At 38.7% G+C, this 24,070-nt stretch overlaps 2 protein-coding genes across 2 annotated transcripts; both read left to right on the top strand.

Annotated features, from left to right (window-relative positions):
• The first annotated feature begins 2,914 nt into the window (after positions 1-2,914).
• LOC147552053 (polyphenol oxidase, chloroplastic-like) lies at positions 2,915-5,414 on the top strand. The gene is made up of 2 exons (XM_086665607.1): positions 2,915-4,596; positions 4,732-5,414. The coding sequence occupies exons 1-2, from the start codon at positions 3,151-3,153 to the stop codon at positions 5,284-5,286; spliced, it is 2,001 nt and encodes a 666-aa protein (XP_086521733.1). The 5' UTR covers positions 2,915-3,150; the 3' UTR covers positions 5,287-5,414.
• A 213-nt stretch (positions 5,415-5,627) lies between these two features.
• LOC147552052 (uncharacterized) lies at positions 5,628-9,846 on the top strand. Its single transcript, XM_086668879.1, has 7 exons — positions 5,628-6,523; positions 6,757-6,827; positions 7,042-7,174; positions 7,334-7,437; positions 7,754-7,925; positions 8,018-8,119; positions 8,212-9,846. Exons 2-7 carry the CDS (start codon positions 6,781-6,783, stop codon positions 9,700-9,702), a joined length of 2,049 nt encoding a protein of 682 aa, XP_086525005.1. The 5' UTR covers positions 5,628-6,523; positions 6,757-6,780; the 3' UTR covers positions 9,703-9,846.
• Positions 9,847-24,070: the final 14,224 nt, after the last annotated feature.

The following is a 24,070-nucleotide window of genomic DNA, read 5'->3' as shown; positions in this document are numbered from 1 at the left end:
CCATTGTAGCCGGCTCCCGTCCTGTGCACCCAAATGTACTCCCCTCGCACATTAGTCATGCTTTCCCAGATCCACAGGTTTGATCCTTCCCTCAGAAAACCCATGTTCTTAGCTATCTCTGATCATCGACGAGCAGACGAAACATCGATCAGAAATCGACAGAGACTCATCACCCCTTCCACATGTAGAGATATTTCCCAGGATTTTTCCTTCCTGGTCTCCAAAATACTAATCCTTCCATTGGAAAGCACCGTGAATTTGAATTTCTTCCCTGCCAGAACTAGGAGTCTCACCCACCACCGTCCACAGCTTCCCGATGAGTTCGTCATCCTGTGGTATCTCGAAACTTTTACTCCCTCATATCCATCTCGCTCCCCTGGACTGAAAAAGAAAAGACGATGTTCAATATGAGGGTTTCTAATTATACGATCTCGCCGGAATTCTTCCCGGTGTCAGAGCTTCTCTCTCCTTCTTTACAAGGGTAACATGTGATCCGTATTAGAGGATATCATAGGTTGTTTACTAGAGGTCAGACGCTCGAACAATTTTAAAGATATAGAAAAACAAAAATTGTTCTCTAGCTTCTTTATTTTAATTTCTTTCTTTCATTTGAGTGTATACTTATGAGAGGATACCATAAGTTCTTCATTAGAGGTCTGTATTTGGGAGTGCACCCTTACAGATCTGTGATCGTTTAATCCTCGAAATTAGACACTATAAACATGATTGAATCTAGACATTATCAGTGAGGGGGTGAAATCTACTCTTAAGGGCAGTGCTTCGTACATGACTCGATCAGTTTTTCTTTTGCTAGTGTCCATTATTTCCCCAATTTTCCCAACACAATTGTCTACCCCCTTTTGTAGTCCTTTTCTCTTTGACAGACACGTTCAAGATTTACTAATGAAACGGGGCGTTTGAGGAGAACCTTTTAGAGAATATCAAACCCTGCGTTGCACTATTGGAGTATAATTGAAGAATGGCATCCAAACACGATGTTTTCTGATTTTGTATTTAACTGGGATTGGTTGTGTCGCTGAGAATTTGGGAGTTGATGCGAAAAAAATTTGGTGCCCTTTATTTGATAATGTTAATGCATAATATTTTTTTAATAGTAATGCATTTTCAAAAATCCAAAAACGAAATAATATGGTGTTTGATTTTTTAGCACTTCTAAGATGAAAACAAAGGCATGTATTTTTTGCTCTTAAATATTTTCCAGCAAGAACCACACACACTGAACTACACTCGTTCCATGGAAAAAAAAACTAACAATACAAATTATATTTCATAATTAGTCTTTAAGCATACAAACTAACCTAAAAATAATTGATTATTTATAACTAATAGTTGTGAGGGAAATAAGAATTAGTTAAGAAAATAAAGGAAAACTTGACAAGAGAGGGTATTGAACTTGGGACCTCATGCTTCATGTACAAAAAGGAGTTGGGTGCAATTGCACTAGTCGCACCCCATCTAACACGCCCCTGATTGGGATACCGTAAAGCTGTTTTTTCATTTAAATCGTGTTTCTTGTATCGTGTAAAGCTGTTTTTTCATTACAAAACATGTAGCCAATTTGATCAAACATGGTTTTTTATCTCACTTCAGAGAAAAGAAAAATAACAAAAGCGGCCCACTTTTATGCCGCGTCTGATGCATAGAAAAAGAAGTTATTACCAGAATAACGATTTTGTAGTTTGAATCTTAGTAATTGCAATATCTTATAATATTATTGATTTGATTAGGAATATAATTAGTAGAGATTGATTATGTCTGTAGATTATTTGATTGAAGATACCAAGAGAGATGAAATAAAAAATTAACCCACCTATATACCGCCTAGGTGTGAGATTCCTCCTCCTAAACAAAACCCTATTCTTCCGACTATGAATGAGATTACTCGCACACTAAACATCATTCCCGCATAATAAAGGTGATGTTATTATTCTTACACAATACTTATATGACACCCATTTTCTAATTGGAAAAATTTAGAGTTAATTCCTATATGGCCCCCTACTTTGTGACCAGCTTCCTTTATGGTCCCCAAATTTCTGTAATTCAAATATGACCCCCTATTTTCATGGAAATGCCATAACTTACCCCTCCCATTAATATATTTTCAAAATAAAATTAAAAACAAAAACCTAAATTCCACCTCACTTCCCTCTCCACCACTCATCTCTCCCCACGTCACCTCTCTCTCCAATTCATCACTCTCTCTCTCTCTCCAACTCACCACTCTCTTCTTCGATGAATGTAATTTTCCGACCGGTGACCTTCAAACTTAAAAAAAAAAAGAAAAAAACTCTCTCCTCTCTCTCTATAAAAACTCCAGCGAAGGGGGTTTCCCTTCGCCGGAATTCTGGTATGTTCTTCAACAGACCGGAACTGGTATGTTCTTCAACAGACCGGAACAGGTCTGTTCTTCAACATACCAGAATTCCAGCGAAGGGAAACCTCCTTCACCGGAGTTTCTAGAGAGAGGTGAGAGAAAAAAAAAATTTAAGTTTGAAGGTCGCCGGCCGGAAAATTTTCCGGCCGACGACCTTCATCGGAGAAGAAAGTGGTGAGTTGGAGAAAGAGAATGATGAGTTGGAGAGAGAGAATGATGAGTTGGAGAGAGAGGTGACGTGGAGAGAGATGAGTGGTGGAGAGGGAAGTGAGGTGGAATTTAGATATTTGTTTTTTTTATTTTGAAAATATATTAATGGGAGGGGTAGTTATGGCATTTCCATGAAAATAGGGGGTCAAATTTAAATTTACAGAAATTTAGGGGCCATAAAGGAAGCTGGTCACAAAGTAGGGGGCCATATAGGAATTAACTCAATTTATTTATTAGACTTAGTAGGGTTAATTTGCACCATATTATGCCATATTAACATAAAGTGAAAAACCCTCTTAGGTCGCTGGATCAGGACATGAGATACCTTCCCTACAATAATTGTTTTGGATTTTATGAATTACCAGTGAGTAGACTTTTGATAGGCTTTTACAGATTTTATAATATTGTGAGTCTGAACATGTATACTGACTTAATCTCATAATATATTAGCCAATTGAGGTGATAGACTAATCTCGTTTTATTTCACTAATTAATAATCACTTAAAATCTTGCTTCTTGTTCTATATGAAGCACCATTCTTGATGTTTCTCTTCATCACAAACACCAAACCAATATCCTCAACCATGCCTTCTCTCTCACTCTTGGCCACCACCACCGCCATTTCCTCTTCCTCCGTCTGGACCAGCAATAACAAATCGCTAGTCCGCTACCAACCGCCTGTTCGTGTTGGCAAGCAAGTAGTTAAGTACACTTGTTGCCAAAAGAAACAAAGTGGAAGTCATGACAAGGAAAGCAACAATGGCGCCAGTAACATTGATAGGAGAAATATGCTTTTTGGTTTGGGAGGGATGTATGGAGCTGCATCTTCGACTATCGGCACTGACCTAGCCATGGGTGCTCCTTTCGCCCCTCCTGATTTAACGACCTGTGGTCCCGCATATGATCCAATTGCCCTGAAAGATCTCGAGTGCTGTCCTTCTAAAGAATTCCTCAGTGCAAAGATCGTCGACTTCAAGCCCCCGTATAGCTATGGGGACGACTTGTACCACAAGCAGGGCCCAGGGATGAAGCGAGGAGGCCCTGGGTGGAAGCAGGGATCCGGACGGAAACAAGGTCCCGGTAGGAACTCGAAGCCTTCGGGATCCAGGTGGAAACAGAAGCCTGATTTCAGCTGGAAGAACAACACAGAAACAAAATTGCGAGTAAGAAAACCGGCTCATGAATTCACACCATTTGAGGTCCAAAGGTTTGAGGCTGCCATTAGGGCTATGAAAGAACTTGATCCGGAAGACCCATGGAACTTCTATCAGCAAGCTTTGATTCACTGCACTTACTGTAATACTGCATATCCCCAGTCCGGGAGTGACAAGAAACTACAAGTTCATGGAAGTTGGTTCTTTCTCCCATGGCATCGAATGTACCTCTACTTCTGGGAGAGGATTCTTGGTAAGCTTATAAATGACCCAACATTCACCATCCCTTTCTGGAACTGGGACAATCCTAAAGCCATGAAAATACCTAGGATGTATGTGGACAACAGAAGTTCCCCTTTGTATGACGATAAACGCAACCTTGATCATTACAACTTGGTCTGGGATTATCTTTTCGACTCCGCAGGCTATCAAGACCTACCTCCTAGTGAAGAGGAAATGGTAATAGATAGGAATATGTCAATGATCCGTAAAACCTTCGACGAAGCAAAACTTAATCCTCGTACGTTCATGGGAGAACCACTTAGAGCTGGAGAAGATGCAGCATCTATAGCAATTTCTGGGAGTTGCGAAAGGTTGCACGACCCTATGCATGGATGGGTAGGATCACTTGATAAACCTGCTTTTCCAGACATGGGTAACTTTGCAACTGCTGCAAAAGACACATTATTCTGGGCTCACCATGGAAATATTGATCGAATGTGGGATTTATACAACAAGGGTTGGAATGATGGGAAGCTTGAATTTGATGACAACGACTGGCTCGATTCTACATTTCTCTTCTATGATGAGAATAGGCAAGTTGTTAGGATCAAGGTATGTAAAACAAGATTTGATCATAATCTATTTAGGGTTTTCTTTTTTCTTTTTCTACTTTGGATTAAACAGATTTGCTAGAAGTCTTGCATATTCAAAATCATCATCATGTGTTTCATATAATACATTGTACAGGTGAGGGATGTCTTGACAACAGAACAGCTCGGATATACGTATCAATATGTAGATAACCCATGGGTCGAAACTCCAACTAGGACGACCGGGACGCCAGACACTGTCGGTGTACCTACTAAAGTTTTTGAATTTGGACCTAATGCACGGGCAATCGAAGGGAACTTACGAGCAATTGCAAAGAGGCCAAAAGTATCTCGTTCTGATACCGAAAAAGAAAATGCTACAGAGGTTCTTATTATCAACGGAATCAAATTTAAAGATGGAGTGCCCGGTCGACTAGACGTTTATGTTACGAGAGAAACTAGCAAAGGAGAAGTAGGCCCTTACAAAGGAGAGTTGGCTGGTAGCTTTGTGAATATTCCTCATGGGAAGTCTCACTTATCGTCAGCTCATCATGGACAAAAGGGTAGATTGAACATTGGTATCACTGTATTGATTGAAGATATGGACGCCGAAGGTGCAGAAAACTTGGTTGTCACCTTGGTGTCTGGAAATGGTGGGGTTACTGTGGACGGAATTCATATCGAACTTGTCAACAATCCAAGAGATCAATGAAGTCTATTGTTGTTCTATTCAGTCTGAAAAGATGGGTATTTCTTTTTCATGGGAATAGCTTGTGTTTTCTTCATTAATTCTATCTATTACAGTACTTGTGTTTTGTAATAAAAAGTTGTTTTAATTCATCATCTTTAGCAGTGGCTCTTCTTGATGCCAGGGGCTGAAGTGCTGGTTATAATTAATCAATTCCATTTTGGTTTATCCAGTTTTATATGCAATTGTACTAGTTTATTTTAAGTTATTTGATGTAGAGGAATTGGCCGAAAATACATGAAAGAAATAGATGCGGCCAAGTATAAAGGTGACAGATTAAAACGGGCAAAACCGAAGCTACGGGTGTCGGAATTGGACGAAATTTTGAGGGATGGTGCGAAATAGCCTTCCGCTCATTCATTGTCGCTTCACCACAACCGATCCACTTTGAGGGTCAAATTCCATCGTTTAGGTCCACAACCCATCTACAGATTGTCTACAATGGGAATCTCCAACTAAACTTTCTTATGCGCTTTCCCACTTTAAATTACTTCTTTTTTCTATCTTTTTTTTTTTGAAAAAAAAATTCAATATACTATTCGGTTGTAAATTAAACAACAACAATGCAAAAAGAAGAATGAAAGCAAACACAAGAAGGTTGTGGCAGCAAAAAAAGTGGAAAGGGGAGAGAATGGAGATTGAGGAAACTTGAGATGTATATAGAGAGGAGAGATGTCAGTAAAGAGGTGAGAGTGAGTGGGTGGATAGAGAGACAGAGAGTGGAGAGAGATGGTGATGGTGGACGACAATATATTGTAGTCAACAACAATGGTTATGGTGGTCGGAGGGTAGTGAAAGCACATGATATTGGTGGTGGTGATGGAGATAGATAGGGTCCTGTAGCACCAAGAAAAAATATTACAGAGGGCAAAAAAAAGAGAAAAATTTTAGGGGCTAAAAATACGAGTTGGTTGCATATGGGGACAATAAAATAAATAGAAGAGTGAAATTGGGGTTTAAATAAGAACTTTTTTTTAACCGAAAAGTCAAAGTAGTGGAGCAGTTTTGAAGAAGAACCGTCTCCCCCATTCAAACCCACCACCACCACCACCACCACCACCATTTTCACCACTCCATCAACTCAAATTCAAACTAATTAATTACTCTTCAAACCAGAAAAAAGTAGAAGAAGACCTAACCCTTGTTGGTGGGTGGGTGATCCAACACTTCTCTCTCTGCTCTCTCCATCCAAATTCTAAAGGTAAATTACCAAACTATCAATATTTTTCAATTCAGTTTACTAAAATTAGAGCTCTTCTATTAGGAAAATATAAAGAAATATACTTAATTTTAAATTATTCTTAATTTTCTAAATTCTCACCTACACGATCAACTTTTCTCAAACTACCTCATGACTCCATGAATAGGAGGAGTATTATGTAGTTTCTCTCTCTCTCTATCTCTAAACTGCTTCATTTTGTTCTGATCAATCAGAGTGAGAAGAATATTGAGGGGAATATGAACTTATATTACTTTCTGTTTGGATGGAGAAAAGCTTCAAGATGGTTAGTTAGTAGTTTCCTCACTTCTTCTTCTTCTTCTTCTTCAAGATCATTCTTTTAGTATTTTTTTTTTCTTCTTTCCTCTGTTTTACTGCTGTATTCAGTTCTTATAAACAAATCATGGGTTTCAACTAATTGCTTACAAATTCTTATTTTGAAATTTCTTATTTTCTAAATCATGGGTTTCAACTAATTGTTACAATTTCCTATTTTGAAGCAAGAAATTGATTAAGAGAGTTCAGTGTCGATTAAAATTACTGAAGAACAAGAGAGAATCTATCAAGAGACATCTACATGATGATATTGTTCAGCTTCTAAAGAACGGACAAGATCAAATTGCGTTCGCTCGGGTAAATTTGCTGAATTCTCTGCTGCTTACCAAAATATTTGATGCTTTTTTTTTTCACTAATAATTTTTCCTGTTAGATCTCTGTTTTCATTAATGGGTTTTGGTTTGTTCAAATACTTATGAAATGAGGATATATTTTGCTGTTTTTTTTTTTTGACAGATTGAGCAGCTATTCATGGACCAAAATATAGTTTCTGCTTATGATCTACTTGACCATTTCTGTGAATTTATTATCATCAATCTACCATATATTAGACAACACAAGTAAGAATCTTAAGAACTTAATCATACTTATCGATGTTGATTCCTTATCATATTTATCCTAATCGAATTCGAAAAATATAGTGGATTTAGTATTGAATTTCCATCCTCGCCCGGTTAGTTTTGGTGTGCTCTTACATGGGTCCATCAGTTGGCCTGATATATGTCAAAAGTCCACTAAGCCCAACTCAATACAAAAGCTAGTTACCATATCAGCCGATGTGGGACTATTCCTCAAAGCCCATATTTGCTTGTTTTGTTAAAGTTTCTCGTTTATGTGAGATTTTGAAGCAATTCGGATATAATTTTTTCGATATAGGGATTGTCCGAACGACATTAATGAAGCAGCATCAAGTTTATTATATGCTTCGGCAAGATTTGGTGATCTACCGGAGCTGCAGAAGCTACGAAAGCTATTCGGAAATCGTTACGGGCAAAGATTTGCAATGACTGCTGTTGAACTGCTCCCTGGAAATCTAGTGAACCATCAGGTTTGACAACATCTCAAATGACTTTAATGAACTATTTCTCTTGTTTTCTTTTCATTCTTCTAAATTTTACTTATAAATCCCTCTCAAAACAGATAATTCAGAAGCTTTCGGTTAAGTCTATATCCGATGATGGGAAGTTCAGATTGATGAAAGAAATTTCTAGAGATAACGGACTAGATATTGAACAATATGAGGTTGGTTTTTCGGTTTTTTAACTTTTCATTTGTCTTTCTCTAATCGCCCTTCATTGATTTAACCATTTCAGTTTAATCATGTATTCTTGCAGTTTCAGGTCCATGAACCTTCATTTGAAATTTGTGATCTTGATTGGGATAAGAAAGTCTCGGGTATCGACATAAAACCAAACCACAGTAACAATGGGTTGCAAGATTTGACTTTTTTGCAGAAGCAAATGATTGTAAAACCCGGTACTCCATTATCACAATTGAATGAACTTGTTGTTGCAAGGAAAATAGAGAAATTTGAGCAACTGGATCCGGTTTATGAATCCAAAATATTTCATGACAGAATATCTAGCCAGAGTAATTCCGGAACAAGTTGTACTAGTATGGTTTTGAGATCTTCTTTGCCAAACAAGATAGAACCAATAGCAGTAGCTACTTCGGAGAGTTCGATTCAGCTTTCAGATAGAAATATTGTTTGTCTTGATGATGTAGAAGAGATCAAGCCCTCGAAAGAAGAAAATGATTATTGTAAGGACCAAAGACTCTTTATGTTTAAGTCACCCTACCCATCTTCGATAAACAAATATGGAGAGGAAGGATCCAGTACTTTGGGCTCTTATCATGGGCGTTACAATTATGATCCACAAGAGAGACCCGTTTCTTCTGAAGGAAAAACAAGTTCAAGAAGCACCGTTAGCAAGAAAAGGAAGACATCTAGGAGAAGATTGAAAAGGAGATACTGTACCAATTCAATGAGATCGGTTACGAATGACGTTGAATGTGCAATTTACTATTATGATTCACGACATCAACGAAAAAAAAATCGTAAAACTATGTCAGTTGAAGAAATTAGGAGCATTTCATATACTAACCATCAAAGCAAGATTTCAACTCCACCGAAGAATGGGATTAAACAAGAGATTTGCTATGAAGAAATGGGAAAGAAAAATCAGTCTTTGTATATTTTGGAAGATCGAAAGAGATTTCGGAGTAGATGTAGCTTCAATTGTGAAATGGATGCTCACTGTTCTTTGGATCATCCGTGTTATTTTGTTACAAGCGACGATAAAGACGATTGGGGGAGTCCAACTCTAAAGCAAATCAGTGGGGAAATAGAAGTATTGGAGTTTTCTTGTCATAAGCTTCCACAAGGAGAAAGTAAAGAAATGAGAAACAAGGTCCTAAGCTACGATATGAACGAGAACGAGAACGAAATGGGTAATGTTCCTAGCTCTGACAAGTTGATGGTAGTAAGAGATTGTAAAGGCATTCATCGCGTGAATAAATTTATGTCGGAAGAAACTAACCGGCAAAATGAAGAGAGTGAGGAGATAGAAATAAGTCCATGCACACCAAAATTTGTTTGTCCGCCGCCTTACTTAAGGACCACGACAATGCCAATTGACAGGCCCAAGAGAACGCCAACAACTGAGAATTTTCTTCGGTTTTCTTCCTTCCAGTTTCAACATTACGGTGTTTCAAATAGTAGTTTTTCGCCTTCTTGTGGACATATTCACCCGAAACTCCCAGATTACGATCACTTGGAAGCGAAATTCAGAAGTATAAAAAAAGAAAGAACATCTAGTAAGTAGCAAAAACTTCAATTTTAGAAAGAACATTCATTTATTCATTGTATATTCATTTACTCTGAGGTTTGTTGTGTTTTTTCTTCTATTTGTACAAGTTTTGTTTTGAATTATATTATGTTATGATTGAAAGTTCTCTTCCTGTTGTTAGAGTGGTGTGAAATTGTTCATGAACTTTGGGAATATCAGAAGTATTTGAAGGTTGTACTTCAGCCACTGAAGTTTACCAAAATTTCATTACAGTCCGAATTCCGAGTCATCAATCAGTTTGTTCGGAGTATAATATAGGGCTAATTCTAATTTACGCTCGATGTGACCAACTCGCTCATTTCGCTGCACTATTAATTTGACCGAGTCTAACTTTAGCTCCATGAAGGGGTGGATCTACCCTATGGTTAGGGTAGGCTATAGCACGCCCTGACTTTATCAAAACGGGAGCGAAAGTAAAAATTGTCGTAAAAAGTCCAAAATTTAAATGAGTCAAGCCGAGTTGGGTAAGCAAATTAATGAAAGAGATCAAGTAGTTCAAGATTATGGAAATGGAACAGTTGCCCCTCATCAAGCATTCTTGGCCAAGATGGAGCGAATTTTGGGAGTTAAACTTAGGAGTAAAATCGAAAAATAAAACTATCAATAAAAGTAATTAATTGTACTTATGTTTTTAGTTGTTAAGGGTAAAGTGGGAATTTTTATAACTTTAGAAACGGAATATTCTCGAAATATTTCGTCAAAAGGGAGTCCAAAATGCAACACTAGAAAAAGGGAGTCCAAACGGCAAGTCAATTATAAGAAAGGGGGTCCAAACCGCAAATCTGCCAAAATTGGGGAGATTTGCGGTTTGGACCCCCTTTCTTATAATTGTCTTGTTGTTTGGACTCCCTTTTTTCAGTGTTGAACTTTGGACTTCCTTTTTCAGAAAAAATGTTAAATACAATAGTTTCAAAACACTTTGGACTATTTTACCCTTCTCCTTTTCTTCTTCTTCATAGTGTTAGTACTCAACTCCATTATCAACTTCAATTACATATAAATTTCTTTGAGTAATTGAGTTCATTGTGTTACTCCCTCTATAAATGAGTTTTAATAAGAAATCAAATGGGATTAGAAAATATACAGTACTATACTATATAAAGAGACAAAACTCTTCCAAGTTTTCTAAACTATCCTCAGTGCATCAACTTTAATCTTTCCTCTCGAGTCTCCTACCATTCATTAGCACTTCCTCTCTCAACTAAGGCCAGGAAAACGGTCCGAGAATCTGAAATCCGACCCTAACCGCCCGATCCGAGGCGACCCGGAGACCGAAAGAGATCCGGCGCGGGTTTACCCAGCCCGAAATTTCGGGCAGGCGTGGGCGGACATCGGGTAGGGGGTCTTACCCGAGGTCCGGCCCATACAGACTGCCCGAAATTCAAGTCAGATCCGCCCGACCGAAATTCAAACACGACCGCCCGCGACTTAAACCCGTTACCCACGACCAATCGCCGCAACCAATACCCGTGCCCGATACCCGCGACCGCTACCCGAGACGCATTTCTTTAATCCCTTTATGATGTTGGGCTGATAATCATCAACTGTTGGATCAAAATATATAACATATATATACCCTCTCAAAAGACCACTCTCCCTAAACCTAAACTAAAACTGCCTCACTCACACTGACAGTCTCACCGCCGAGGACCACCACTCCCGAACAACCGATCCACCATATACCACCACCATTACACCTGTAACGGTAACACCACCACTCCATAACCACCAAATATAATAGATGAAATTTAATTTAATTTTTGATATTTTTAATTATGTTTTTTTATGTATATTATTTTTAATTTAGTTTAATATAAACGGAACCCGAAGCCCGACCCATCCGAGGCCGTTAGAGCCCGAACGGCCACTCGGGCATAATCGGGCCGCGGGCTCCAACATGCTCATATTTACCCGCCCGAACCCGCCCGATATCCCGATCGGGTGGCTTGCTATCCCGCCCGGACCCGCCCGTGCCCGAAAATCGTGAGCCCGAACCCGCCCGATTCCCACCCCTACTCTCAACAATGTCAAACACAAGCAGTTGGAGAGACCAAAAACTCAAGACTGGGACCCGTTGTTATTAGTACAAATCTCAAACTCACTAACCGAATTACCAGATCTCTTTAAAGATGAAATCAAGCGAGGTAGAACTGGCGATTCAAAAAGCAAGGTCAGGAAAGAAAACGAGTCAAGCCGAGTTGGGTAAGCAAATTAATGAAAGAGATCAAGTGGTTCAAGATTATGAAAATGGAACCATTGTCCCTCATCAAGCATTTTTGGCCAAGATGGAGCGAATTTTAGGAGTTAAACTTAGGAGTAAAATCGAAAAGTAAAACTATCAATAAAAATAATTAATTGTACTTATGTTTTTAGTTTTTTTTTTTTTTGTTTAACTACGATAAAATTAATGAAGCAAAGAGTTCTTACAATACATATAAACTAAGAAATAAGGGATATTATGCCACACTTTACTCTGAATATGCTTCCTCGACCATTTAGCTAGCTTATCAGCTTGGGAGTTAGCTGCCCTCTTAACGTGGTGAAACTGGATTGCATGGAATGCACTATATCTTGTTGGGTTTCACACCCTTCTACTAGTGTTTATAGCGGAAATAAGACATCTAATGTCTACACTTGTATTCCCAGGATCACATGCATAAGCCTATGATAATCATTAATTAAAACTAGAAAGATAAATACCTTATTCGCTAGTTTTCCCTCGAACCTTTCCAATTGCTTATGAGAAGATCAAGAGCTTCAAGTGTAGCTCCTCTACTTGGGACACGAGCAATCAATTTGATCTCCCACCTTGTTGTATAGCTAGCACACCAATGGTGGTTGGAAGAAGAACTCCTTTCTTCTTGACTAGATAGATAGTTAATGGGAATTAGCTCACTTTCTCCTCTCTACTTGATGTGGTAGAGTAAGAAAGCTTAGAGAGAAATTCCACACCTTATTCTCTGCCCTAAGAGTGTTTATATAGAACCCTAATAAGAATCCACCTCCTTTTAGGTTTCCTAAAACACCCTTTAGAATAAGATTTAGGGAAATAGTCGAAAATAGCAACTATTGGTATTTTCTCAATTCCCTAAGGAGGAGGTGTCCAAACACCACGAAAATTGGCAGATATAATTTTTATTATAACAGCAACCAACCCTCCAAAATTCAGCCCAATCCGAGTCCTAGAAGTACCCGAACCGGTCTAGGCCCAAAAACCCTGTTTTTGGCCTTTTTGTACTATCTTTGCCTAATTCCTTTTAGGCCTATGAGATATATTTATGGGACACTCCCATGATTATATCTCACTCCCACTAGTCATATCCTAGATCAATTTGTTACTCTTATGTGTAACCCGTTGTAGGATCCGATCGAAGTTAGCCGCGAATTACTTCGTAATTCGACGATCGTAGTTGGTCTCTAGCTACAACTCTACGATCCCTAAATCAATCGGACTTGATGATCTTCCACACCAATTGTCCTATCCGACAAATTGTTCGCATTGTCACCTTGGTCGAAGGACATCTCCTTCAACTCCTTCAGACTCCCACTTGGACTTAGAACAAGTACAATGCTCGATTCCCATGTCACTTAGTATCCCATCTGATACGTCACGCCATTCAGACTTTCTTGATCTCGAGTACAACTGTCAAAACAAATGATTAACTTTTAATCCATTTGAGCACGGCCATGCATTTTCAGTTGTTGCTCGTCAAGTGGCCCGAGGACACTGCATCCTAACATGGTTAGGAGGATATAATCCATTCTTGCGCTCCCACTCAACTTCATGTCTATCCTGTCCTTCCCAGTATCCGTTTTTATAACCTCCTTTTACGGCGCGGCGTTTAACGGAACCAAAGTCAGACATTCTTTACATAAGATGAGCTGAGCACTCATGTTTTGAGGAATCTCTTCAATCTTGTCTTTATGAGAAGTTTGACGATTTCATCATTCTTTGGATGAACTTCTCATGTTGAGGGTTATTCCAGCGTATAATCCTTATTATGCACTCACGTAGTCGAATCGAATACACTATTCCTATAGCCCATGAAACTGCGCTATCCCATCGACTCCCGTACTAGTCTTCGTGAGTCATTGTTGTCCATGCAATGACCTGGACTAGGGAATTGATAATGAATCACTCCAAGTTCACTTAGTAGGGTTTCATTCATCAGATCACGTATCTGACAAGCCTACTCGGAGCGTTTTCTTTATCGTGTGGACTGTCTCTTAAAATACCAAACCAAATTTTAAGGACAAAATAAAATTCCTTTTATTTTATTTATCGAATGTAAGTAATTAGGCACATAAACTCTTTTATGAATCCAAATTACATTTGTTGCCATTCCCCAATGCGCTTTATACCAATGTCCCTCATGTGTGAATCATGTTTGGGCTGAGGTAACGGTTTGGTCAACGGATCTGCAACGTTGTCATCCGTATGAACCTTGAAATTACCACATCTTTTCTTTCTATGATTTCTCTAATCAAGTGGTACTTCCTTTGGATATGTTTGGATTTTTGGTGCGCTCTTGGTTCCTTGGCTTGGGCTATTGCTCTGTTGTTGTCACAATAGAGAGTTACGCCCTCTTCTATGCCAGGTACAACACCAAGTTCTATCATGAACTTCTTGATCCAAACTCCTTCCTTTGCAGCTTCCGAGGCCGTTAGGTATTCTGCTTCAGTGGTAGAGTCTGCAACTGTGCTCTGCTTGGAACTTTTCCAACATACCGTTCCTCCATTCAGACAGTAGACGAACTCAGATTGTGATTTGAAGTCGTCTCTATCCGTTTGAAAGCTTGCATCCACATGGCCTACAACCTTTAGTGTATCTTCCCCGCCATATACCAGGAAATGATCCTTAGTCCTTTTCAGGTACTTTAGGATATTCTTGGCGGCGTGCCAGTGCGCTTCGCCTGGATTTGATTGGTAACGGCTGCACATGCTCAAAGCAAATGAGACGTCTGGGCGAGTGCAGATCATGGAGTACATGATTGATCCTATTGCCGAAGCATAGGGTACCTTCATCATGTGTGCTAGCTCATCAGGATTCTTAGGACACTGATTTTTGCTAAGCACCATACCATGTGACATGGGAAGGAATCCTCTTTTGGAGTTTGTCATCTCGAACCGTTGAAGAACCTTATCTATATAAGTTTCTTGACTAAGTCCGATCATCCTCCTTGATCTATCTCTATAGATCTTGATTCCCAATATGTATTCTGCCTCCCCTAGGTCCTTCATGGAAAAGCATTTCCGAAGCCAATCTTTGACTGATTCTAGCATCGGGATATTATTTCCTATGATTAATATGTCATCGACATAAAGGACCAAGAAAACTAAGTTGCTCCCACTTACCTTCTTATAAACACAAGACTCTTCTGTATTCTTGAGGAATCCAAATTCTTTGATTGCCTCGTCGAATCGAAGATTCCAACTCCTGCTTGCTTGTTTAAGTCCATAAATGGATCTATTAAGCTTGCAAACCTTTCCAGCTTTATTAGGATCTACAAAACCTTCGGGTTGTGTCATATACACATCCTCTTCCAAATATCCGTTTAGGAAGGCGGTTTTGACATCCATTTGCCAAATCTCATAATCATAATGAGCTGCAATTGCTAGAATGATCCGAATGGATTTAAGCATTGCGACAGGGGAAAAGGTTTCATCATAGTCTATACCATGAATCTGTCTGTAACCTTTTGCCACGAGTCTAGCTTTGAAAACGCTAACGTTTCCATCCTTGTCAGTTTTCACTTTGAAAACCCATTTGCAACCGATTGGTTTTGCTCCATCGGGCAAATCGATCAAGTCCCAAACTTGATTTTCTGACATGGAATCCATTTCCGATCTCATGGCCTTTAGCCATTTCTCAGAGTCGGGGCTCGTCACAGCTTGGTTGTAGGTACTAGGCTCATTATCTTCTAACAGTAAGACATCTGTTTTCTGAGATAGTTCTTTGAGCCTCTGAGACCTACGAAGGGCCTGAGCAACTTTTGGAGTGTTCTCAATTTGAGATGTCTCCTGCGAATTTGATTCGTCTTGTGCGGGAGGTTCCACGAGTTTCTCTATCTCGACCTCATCGTCCTCTTCCATACTTTGTGGATAGCTAGGAGCCGCTAAACCTTTAGATATCTCTGTATCCGTGTTTATTTGTTGCTCATATCGAATTTCATCGATATCTACATTTCTCCCACTTGTCTTCTTGGAAAGAAATTCTTTTTCAAGGAAGACACCATCTCGAGCAACAAACACTTTGTTCTCAGATTCGTGGTAAAAGTAGTAACCCTTTGTCTCTTTTGGATACCCCACAAAGAGACATTTGTCTGATTTTGGTGCAAGTTTATCTCCTTGTAAACGCTTTACATAAACTTCACATCCCCAGACTTTGAGAAAAGACAGCTTTGGAACCTTTCCAGACCATAACTCATATGGCGTCTTTTCTACAGCTTTTGACGGAGCTCGGTTAAGTGTGAAGGCAGCTGTTTCCAGAGCATATCCCCAGAACGTATTTGGAAGATTGGCTAAACTCATCATAGATCGAACCATGTCCAACAAGGTGCGATTTCTCCTTTCGGAAACACCGTTCATCTGAGGTGTTCCAGGCGGAGTGAGTTGAGAAACTATTCCACAACTCCTAAGATGAGCTTCAAATTCTTGACTTAAATATTCACCACCCCGATCGGATCGGATGGCTTTTATTTTCTTGTCAAGTTGATTCTCTACTTCGTTCTGAAATTGTTTGAATATTTCAAACGATTCGGATTTATGCCTCATCAAGTATATGTAGCCATAACGAGTGAAGTCATCCGTGAACGTGATGAAGTAGCCATAGTTACCTCTTGCCAGAGTACTCATAGGTCCACATACATCCGTATGTATTAGTTCCAGTGGTTCTTTGGCTCGGTCTCCCTTTCCTTTAAAAGAAGACCGCGTCATTTTACCCATTAAACATGATTCGCATGTGTCATACGATTCTAAATCATACGAGCCTAGAAGTCCATGCTTGTGGAGCTTCTTCATGCGTGTCATATTAATGTGACCAAACGACAGTGCCAAAGGTAACTCGGATTTGAATCATCTGACCGTAGCCTATTTGTTTCTATGTTAAAGACTTCGGTCTCAATATTCGTAATATAGAGACCGTTGTACAACTTAGCACTGGTATAAAACATTTCACCTTTATATAAAGAACAACGTTGGTTTTTTATTAATAGGTGATATCTTTCTTTGTCTAGCACTGAGACAGAGATAATGTTTCTAGAAATAGAAGGTACATAATAGCAATTATGAAGTTCCAAAACTAGACCAGTTTCTAAAGGTAGACTGAATGTTCCTACAGCTTTCGCAGCAACCTTTGCTCTATTCGCTACTCGTAGGACAAGCTCCCTTGCAGACAAATATCTGATTCCCTTAAGACCCTGCATATCGGAAATGATATGAGCGCCACATCCGGTATCAAATACCCAAGACTTGGGATCAAATATATTTGCTAAGTTAACTTCAATAACATAGATACCTTGGTCGGAACCGCATGTTCCTTCCTTCTCCCACTTGTTCATCTGAATCAATTGAAGTTCCTTCTTAGATTCAGACATTCCAATGCCATTCCGGATTGCCTTGGAAGTCCCGTACTTCCTCAACCACGATTTGTTACGGAACATGTCCCTTAATCGTCGGATGATTGTGTGCGCATCCATTTTCCTAAAAATCTCTTTTGAAGATTAGGCTCCATGGTGGCCAACATAAGGCAAGTTACTGAAATTGATTTCATCCGGATACTTTTGGCCTGCTTTTGTTCCTCAACTTTTGAGTTCGCAGTTATCCTTGGAATAGGGGTATCCAGCACGCTTTCTTTGTTTGTAGACTTGAGACCACTTCTCAATCTCTTTTCCTAATCAAGGAAGCTATCCATGTTCAATTTGTCCTCATCGAGGATTGAACATAGGTTGAAAAGATTGATTTTTGCCATAGTAAAACTACATGAAACAGAAAAAGGATTTTGCTAAGTATTACATTCGATAATTTTTGCAAAAAGTCATTAATTTTTGCCACATTATTCAATAAAACGTGTCCCTGGTTCGAATAATGTGATTCCGAGATCCCATTTCTCAAGGATTAAGCGGACTTTGGCCCTACCCTTAATTCCCATCGATTTAGGTGAGTGAACTACTTCACTGATTATACCATATGACTCTCGGTTGATGGATTACATGTTTTATGTCAAATCCATCTTTTTGCCTCGAGTATCCAAAACTCTTTTGCTGATCTCGTTGAGTGGAACCATTTAGACTTGTAGGCCTCTTCTATAGACCTACCCGCATTGTCCCAAGGTAGAGGAGGTACTCTACTTTGGCCGACCCACCTTCCTCGAACAAGGGCGCAACGAGTGTCTTAATCTGGGTAGGCATTCACTCAAAATTACTTTTAGGGACTTTTACGCTAGTCTGGCGTTTGTTTTAGTGAACTAATTAGCCTAACTAACATCCATGACATAAAGCGTAAATAAGTAAGTAAATGCGCGCGAGAAAGTAAATCAAGCACATATGGATCCTAGTATGGCCCCTAACCTAGAAGATCTAATCTCCTTTGATTTGCTTCTTGTTTCGTCTTTTGGTTCGTCTAGATCTCCATCTTTGAACCTCCATTGATTTCTCCCACTCACCTTAGGACTCCTTCCTTGAGCTTCTTCAATGGACTCATAAACCCTAAACTCTAATTACAAGACTCAAACGATTCGCAGATCGTGTAAACTTGAAATTAAAATTATTACAAATTAGGCACCCATCTGTGCTCAAAACAAGAATAAGAAACACTTTCTATGGCCATACTAGTTTACGCATTCACATCACATGCAATCATATAATATTTTTCAAGGCTAATTATTATATATGCATGTATATCCGGGAGATACTCTTGTTTGACATCTACATGTCATGTACGGACCTTAAGTCTACATGGAAGGATTAGACTAATGTTGCGTCTTGGTTTGATTTTAAAATCCAATTTTAAAGAGAAATTCCGTTTAAGCCTCGAATGACCCGGGTTAGTTTCGGAAATATTAGGATTGGAATCGGGAGAAAAATTTGATAAAAACTCCCACTCGAATGACGGTCCCTTTCGTGGTCCGAAAAGCCCTGAAAAAGCCCGGGACAAGTCCTAGACAAGTCCTGGCCCAAGCCCACAAAAGGGCCCGGACAAGGTCCGGACATGGCACGGCCCATAGGGCCGGCATGTCTTGGCCGAGGCCTACCAAGGCTTGGTCTCGTCCTGGCCCGAGCCAGGACGCTAGTCCAAGCACTAGGTGTCTCGGACCTAGTCCGAGACACCCAGGACCCCAGACGCGTCTCCAAGACGCGTCTGGTGGTAGCTACTGGACGCGTCCTGGTTAAGCTACTGGTTGCGTCTGGAAGACGCGACCTAAAGTAGCTGGACGCGTCTTCCAGACGCGTCCTCAAGGCTACTGGTCCGGCCAGGAAGCTTCCTGGCCGGACCTATTGAGTTTCCAAAACTCAATAGTTTCCTCTTTTTTTTTTTTTTTTTTTTGTGGTTCAATTCTAAATTGCTATTTCCAAAATTTGAAACACTTCTAAATATCTCAAATTCCTTTTAGAACAATTCTAAATTTCCAAATTTTGTTTTTCACAAGTTTCCAAAAACTTAAAAACAACTCTTTTAATCAAACCAATTTGGATCAAAATTTTAGGTTTTGAAACTCTTTTCAAGAACAAATTTTGAAATCTTTTGACACAATAATCTATCTAGAAAAGCATGGAATTGGTCCAAAACTTAGATAAGATAGGCTAATTGCAAGAGGCTCTGACGCCACTGTTGGGTTTCACACCCTTCTACTAGTGTTTATAGCGGAAATAAGACATCTAATGTCTACACTAGTATTCCCAGGATCACATGCATAAGCCTATGATAATCATTAATTAAAACTAGAAAGATAAATACCTTATTCGCTAGTTTTCCCTCGAACCTTTCCAATTGCTTATGAGAAGATCAAGAGCTTCAAGTGTAGCTCCTCTACTTGGGACACGAGCAATCAATTTGATCTCCCACCTTGTTGTATAGCTAGCACACCAATGGTGGTTGGAAGAAGAACTCCTTTCTTCTTGACTAGATAGATAGTTAATGGGAATTAGCTCACTTTCTCCTCTCTACTTGATGTGGTAGAGTAAGAAAGCTTAGAGAGAAATTCCACACCTTATTCTCTGCCCTAAGAGTGTTTATATAGAACCCTAATAAGAATCCACCTCCTTTTAGGTTTCCTAAAACACCCTTTAGAATAAGATTTAGGGAAATAGTCGAAAATAGCAACTATTGATATTTTCTCAATTACCTAAGGAGGAGGTGTCCAAACACCACGAAAATTGGCAGATATAATGTTTATTATATCAGCAACCAACCCTCCAAAATTCATCCCAATCCGAGTCCTAGAAGTACCCGAACCGGTCTAGGCCCAAAAACCCTGTTTTTTGCCTTTTTGTACTATCTTTGCCTAATTCCTTTTAGGCCTATGAGATATGTTTATGGGACACTCCCATGATTATATCTCACTCCCACTAGTCATATCCTTGATCAATTTGTTACTCTTATGTGTAACCCGTTGTAGGATCCGATCGAAGTTAGCCGCGAATTACTTCGTAATTCGACGATCGTAGTTGGTCTCTAGCTACAACTCTACGATCCCTAAATCAATCGGACTTGATGATCTTCCACGCCAATTGTCCTATCCGACAAATTGTTCGCATTGTCACCTTGGTCGAAGGACATCTCCTTCAACTCCTTCACATCTTTCTTTGATTTTCTTGATGTGAATCTTCGATTGCCATTGGATGGAGTGACGACTGTTGCGGATATGCTTAATCAGGTTAGCGTTGTCACTTTCAATGATAATCGATCTGTATTGCTTGTCTGCTGCCCATTCCATTCCTAGGAGGATAGCCTTAGCTTCTCCTTCTTCACTATTTCTGGCTCTAGTAGATTGAACCTGAGCTTCAATGAACTTAGCCCCACCGTCATGTGCTATCATACTAATACCCACCATGGAAGTGATGTTAAGAAAGGATGCGTCGACATTAATCTTGATGAAATTATTCACCGGCGGCTGCCATTTGTCACACCTTTTCTCTTTATTCGGTTCCTGTGTTCTGCTAATATTCGGGTAATGTTTTATCATGTTAATAATTTTCGTAAGGTCATTAATTTCATGCTGAAAGCAATGGTCACAACGCATTTTCCATAAGATCCAAAGGATTGTAGCGAAGTGTATATTGTTACTAGAATAACAAAGATCGGGACGGTCTTCCCACGAGAAAATCCAATCTTCGATGGAAAGAATGTTCTTAGATTTGATGTTATAGTGGAACCATATATTTTTCGCTATTGCACAGTGTAAAAGGGCATGTTCAATGGATTCAACAGCGCTACAGTTCGGGCAGGACTCGTTCAGGCCTATATATTTCCCTATTCTAGCTCTGACCGGAAGAGCCCTGTTACAAGTTTTCCAAATGAAGAACTGGATACGAGGCACCACAGCTAAAGACCATATGAACTTCCAGTTTTTGGAATTGGAGCTTTGCAAACTATTCCTGGAGCTTAAGTGTTGATACATCGATGAAACCGTAAAAATACCTGATTTGGAAAGATTCCATTTAAGTTGATCTTGACCTTATGTTTTTAGTTGCTAAGGGTAAAGTGAGAACTTTTATAACTTTAGAAACGGAATATTCTCGAAATATTCCGTCAAAAGGGAGTCCAAAATGCAACACTAGAAAAAGGGAGTCCAAATAGCAAGTCAATTATAAGAAAGGGGGTCCAAACCGCAAATCTCCCAATTTTAGGAGATTTGCGGTTTGGACCCCTTTCTTATAATTGTCTTGCTATTTGGACTTCCTTTTTTCAGTGTTGAACTTTGGACTCCCTTTTCCAGAAAAATGTTAAATATAATAGTTGCAAAACACTTTGGACTATTTTACCCTTCTTCCTTTCTTCTTCTTCTTCATAGTGTTAGTACTCAACTCCATTATCAACTTCAATTACATATAAATTTCTTTGAGTTCATTGTGTTACTCCCTCTATAAATGAGTTTTAATAGGAAATCGAATGGGATTAGAAAATATACAGTACTATATAAAGAAACAAAACTCTTCCAAGTTTTCTAAACTATCCTCAGTGCATCAACTTCAATCTTTCCTCTCGAGTCTCCTACCATTCATTAACACTTCCTCTCTCAACAATGTCAAACACAAGCAGTTTGAGAGACCCAATAGCTCAAGATTGGGACCCGTTGTTATTAGTACAAATCTCAAACCCACTAACCGAGTTACCAGATCTCTTTAAAGATGATATCAAGTGAGGTTGAATTGGCGATTCAAAAAGCAAGGTCAGGAAAGAAAATGAGTCAAGCCGAGTTGGGTAAGCAAATTAATGAAAGAGATCAAGTAGTTCAAGATTATGAAAATGAAACAGTTCTCCCTCATCAAGCATTCTTGGCCAAGATGGAGCGAATTTTGGGAGTTAAACTTAGGAGTAAAATCGAAAAATAAAATTATCAATAAAAATAATTGTACTTGTGTTTTTAGTTGTTAAGGGTAAAGTGGGAATTTTTTAAATATAACTTTAGAAAAAGAATATTCTCGAAATATTCCGTCAAAGGGGTCCAAAATGCAACACTAGAAAAAAAGAGTCCAAACAGCAAGTCAATTATAAGAATGGGGTCCAAACCGCAAGTCTCCATAAAAATTTTATAAGTTTGCCTCAAGCTTTAACCTTCTCTCAATAAAAATCATGGATCCCCAATTGGCTCCATGCATTAATAATAGTCCTTGGAACATCAAGATTACAACCCAAGCCGTAACTAACAGTTCTGTTAAGATGTTAGATATATTCCTCTAGGACCAGACAGATGAATTAGTTAAATCTAGGGTGGGAATGGGTGAATTGAACACATCATGGTCCCAAAGAGGAAACAACCATATTTATGACTCACCCCTTGGTGGCGTTAGAAGTTAGAACATTATGGTGTACAAGGCAAGATGTGATTTATCTTTGTTGTCGCCCCACTTAATATTTAAGGAATAAATAGTATAAAACCACAAAGATACAAATGAGAAGCGCCTATTAAACAACGTTTAAAAATTTAAAATTGTCATTAGTAGAAAGTGTTTTGTCTAGAAGAATAAACATTAAAAAAAGAGTTATTTTTCAAATAGCTCATAATTTTGTGACCAGCTTCCTGCCTAGCTCCCTACTTTATTAAAAATACTCAGATAATCCTTTTTTTCAATTACAGTTATAACACCGTTAACTAGTCATCATCTATCTCTCCTCCATCTCATCACCTCTCTCTGTCACCTCATCTTATCGCCACCTCATCGTCTTCACCGTTGAAGGTCGTCGACCGAGCAAATTTCCGGTCAACGACCTTCAAACATAAAAAAAATATATTTTTTACTCTCTCCTCTCTCTCTCTAAAAAAACATCACAAAGGCCAAAATCCATTGTTAAAATGAAAAATAAAAATTCTATTCCGTGGACTTATATAGAATATTCGAAATAAATTACAATAAATATTTTTATTTATAACCTTGTTAATAATATGTAATTAATGTAATGTATAATTCTATTTATTTTAAAATAAGAGTTAAAAATGATAAAAATGAAATTAAATGAGATGAATAGTAATAAACTTCATAAAAAATAAAAATGCGGTAGGTTTAATGATCCTTTTGATCAAATACACAATACAAAAAATTATAGAGACAAGGTTATTGATTCAAATAGTTTGAAGGAGCTTCGCTTTCATAATTTCAAATGGATGATCTGGTTCAGAAATATAGCATTCAACATAGATACGAAGATCAAACATAAAATTAATGAAAACTGATTGATCTACAATAAAAAGATTGAGATTTTGGGGAGTTCTTTGTTTTGGGGTAGAAGGACATTTATAATATTTTTAGAAATATTTTAATCTTCCGTCTAGTTACATCAAATTATTTAAAATTGTTTGTTTATGAACAAAACAAACAATTTAAAGTCTTTTAGAAAATGTACCATAGACTCAAACTTGTAAATTCTCGTGTAAATAGCTCAACTAGCTCCGTGTATACTGTTCATAAGAGAAATTTCCTAAGAGGTGGGTATACTGTTCATCAGAGAAATTTCCTTCACGACCAATAAATCCAATGAAGAAGGAGAATAGTGGGTAAAGTTAGGTTAGAAATATGAAAAGGAGAGAGTAGAAGAGAGTAGAAGAGAGAGAGAGAGAGAGAGAGAGAGAAGACGAACTTAGTGGTGGGCGACGCTATTGGTGGATGTCGTCGGAATATGGTGGGGG

The sequence above is a fragment of the Eschscholzia californica genome, unplaced genomic scaffold, assembly GCF_041429995.1.
Source record: "Eschscholzia californica isolate CP2 unplaced genomic scaffold, dmEscCali1.0.p SCAF_3, whole genome shotgun sequence".
In the NCBI taxonomy this organism is placed as follows: domain Eukaryota; kingdom Viridiplantae; phylum Streptophyta; class Magnoliopsida; order Ranunculales; family Papaveraceae; genus Eschscholzia; species Eschscholzia californica.
This window is presented reverse-complemented; position numbering and strand designations above follow the sequence as displayed.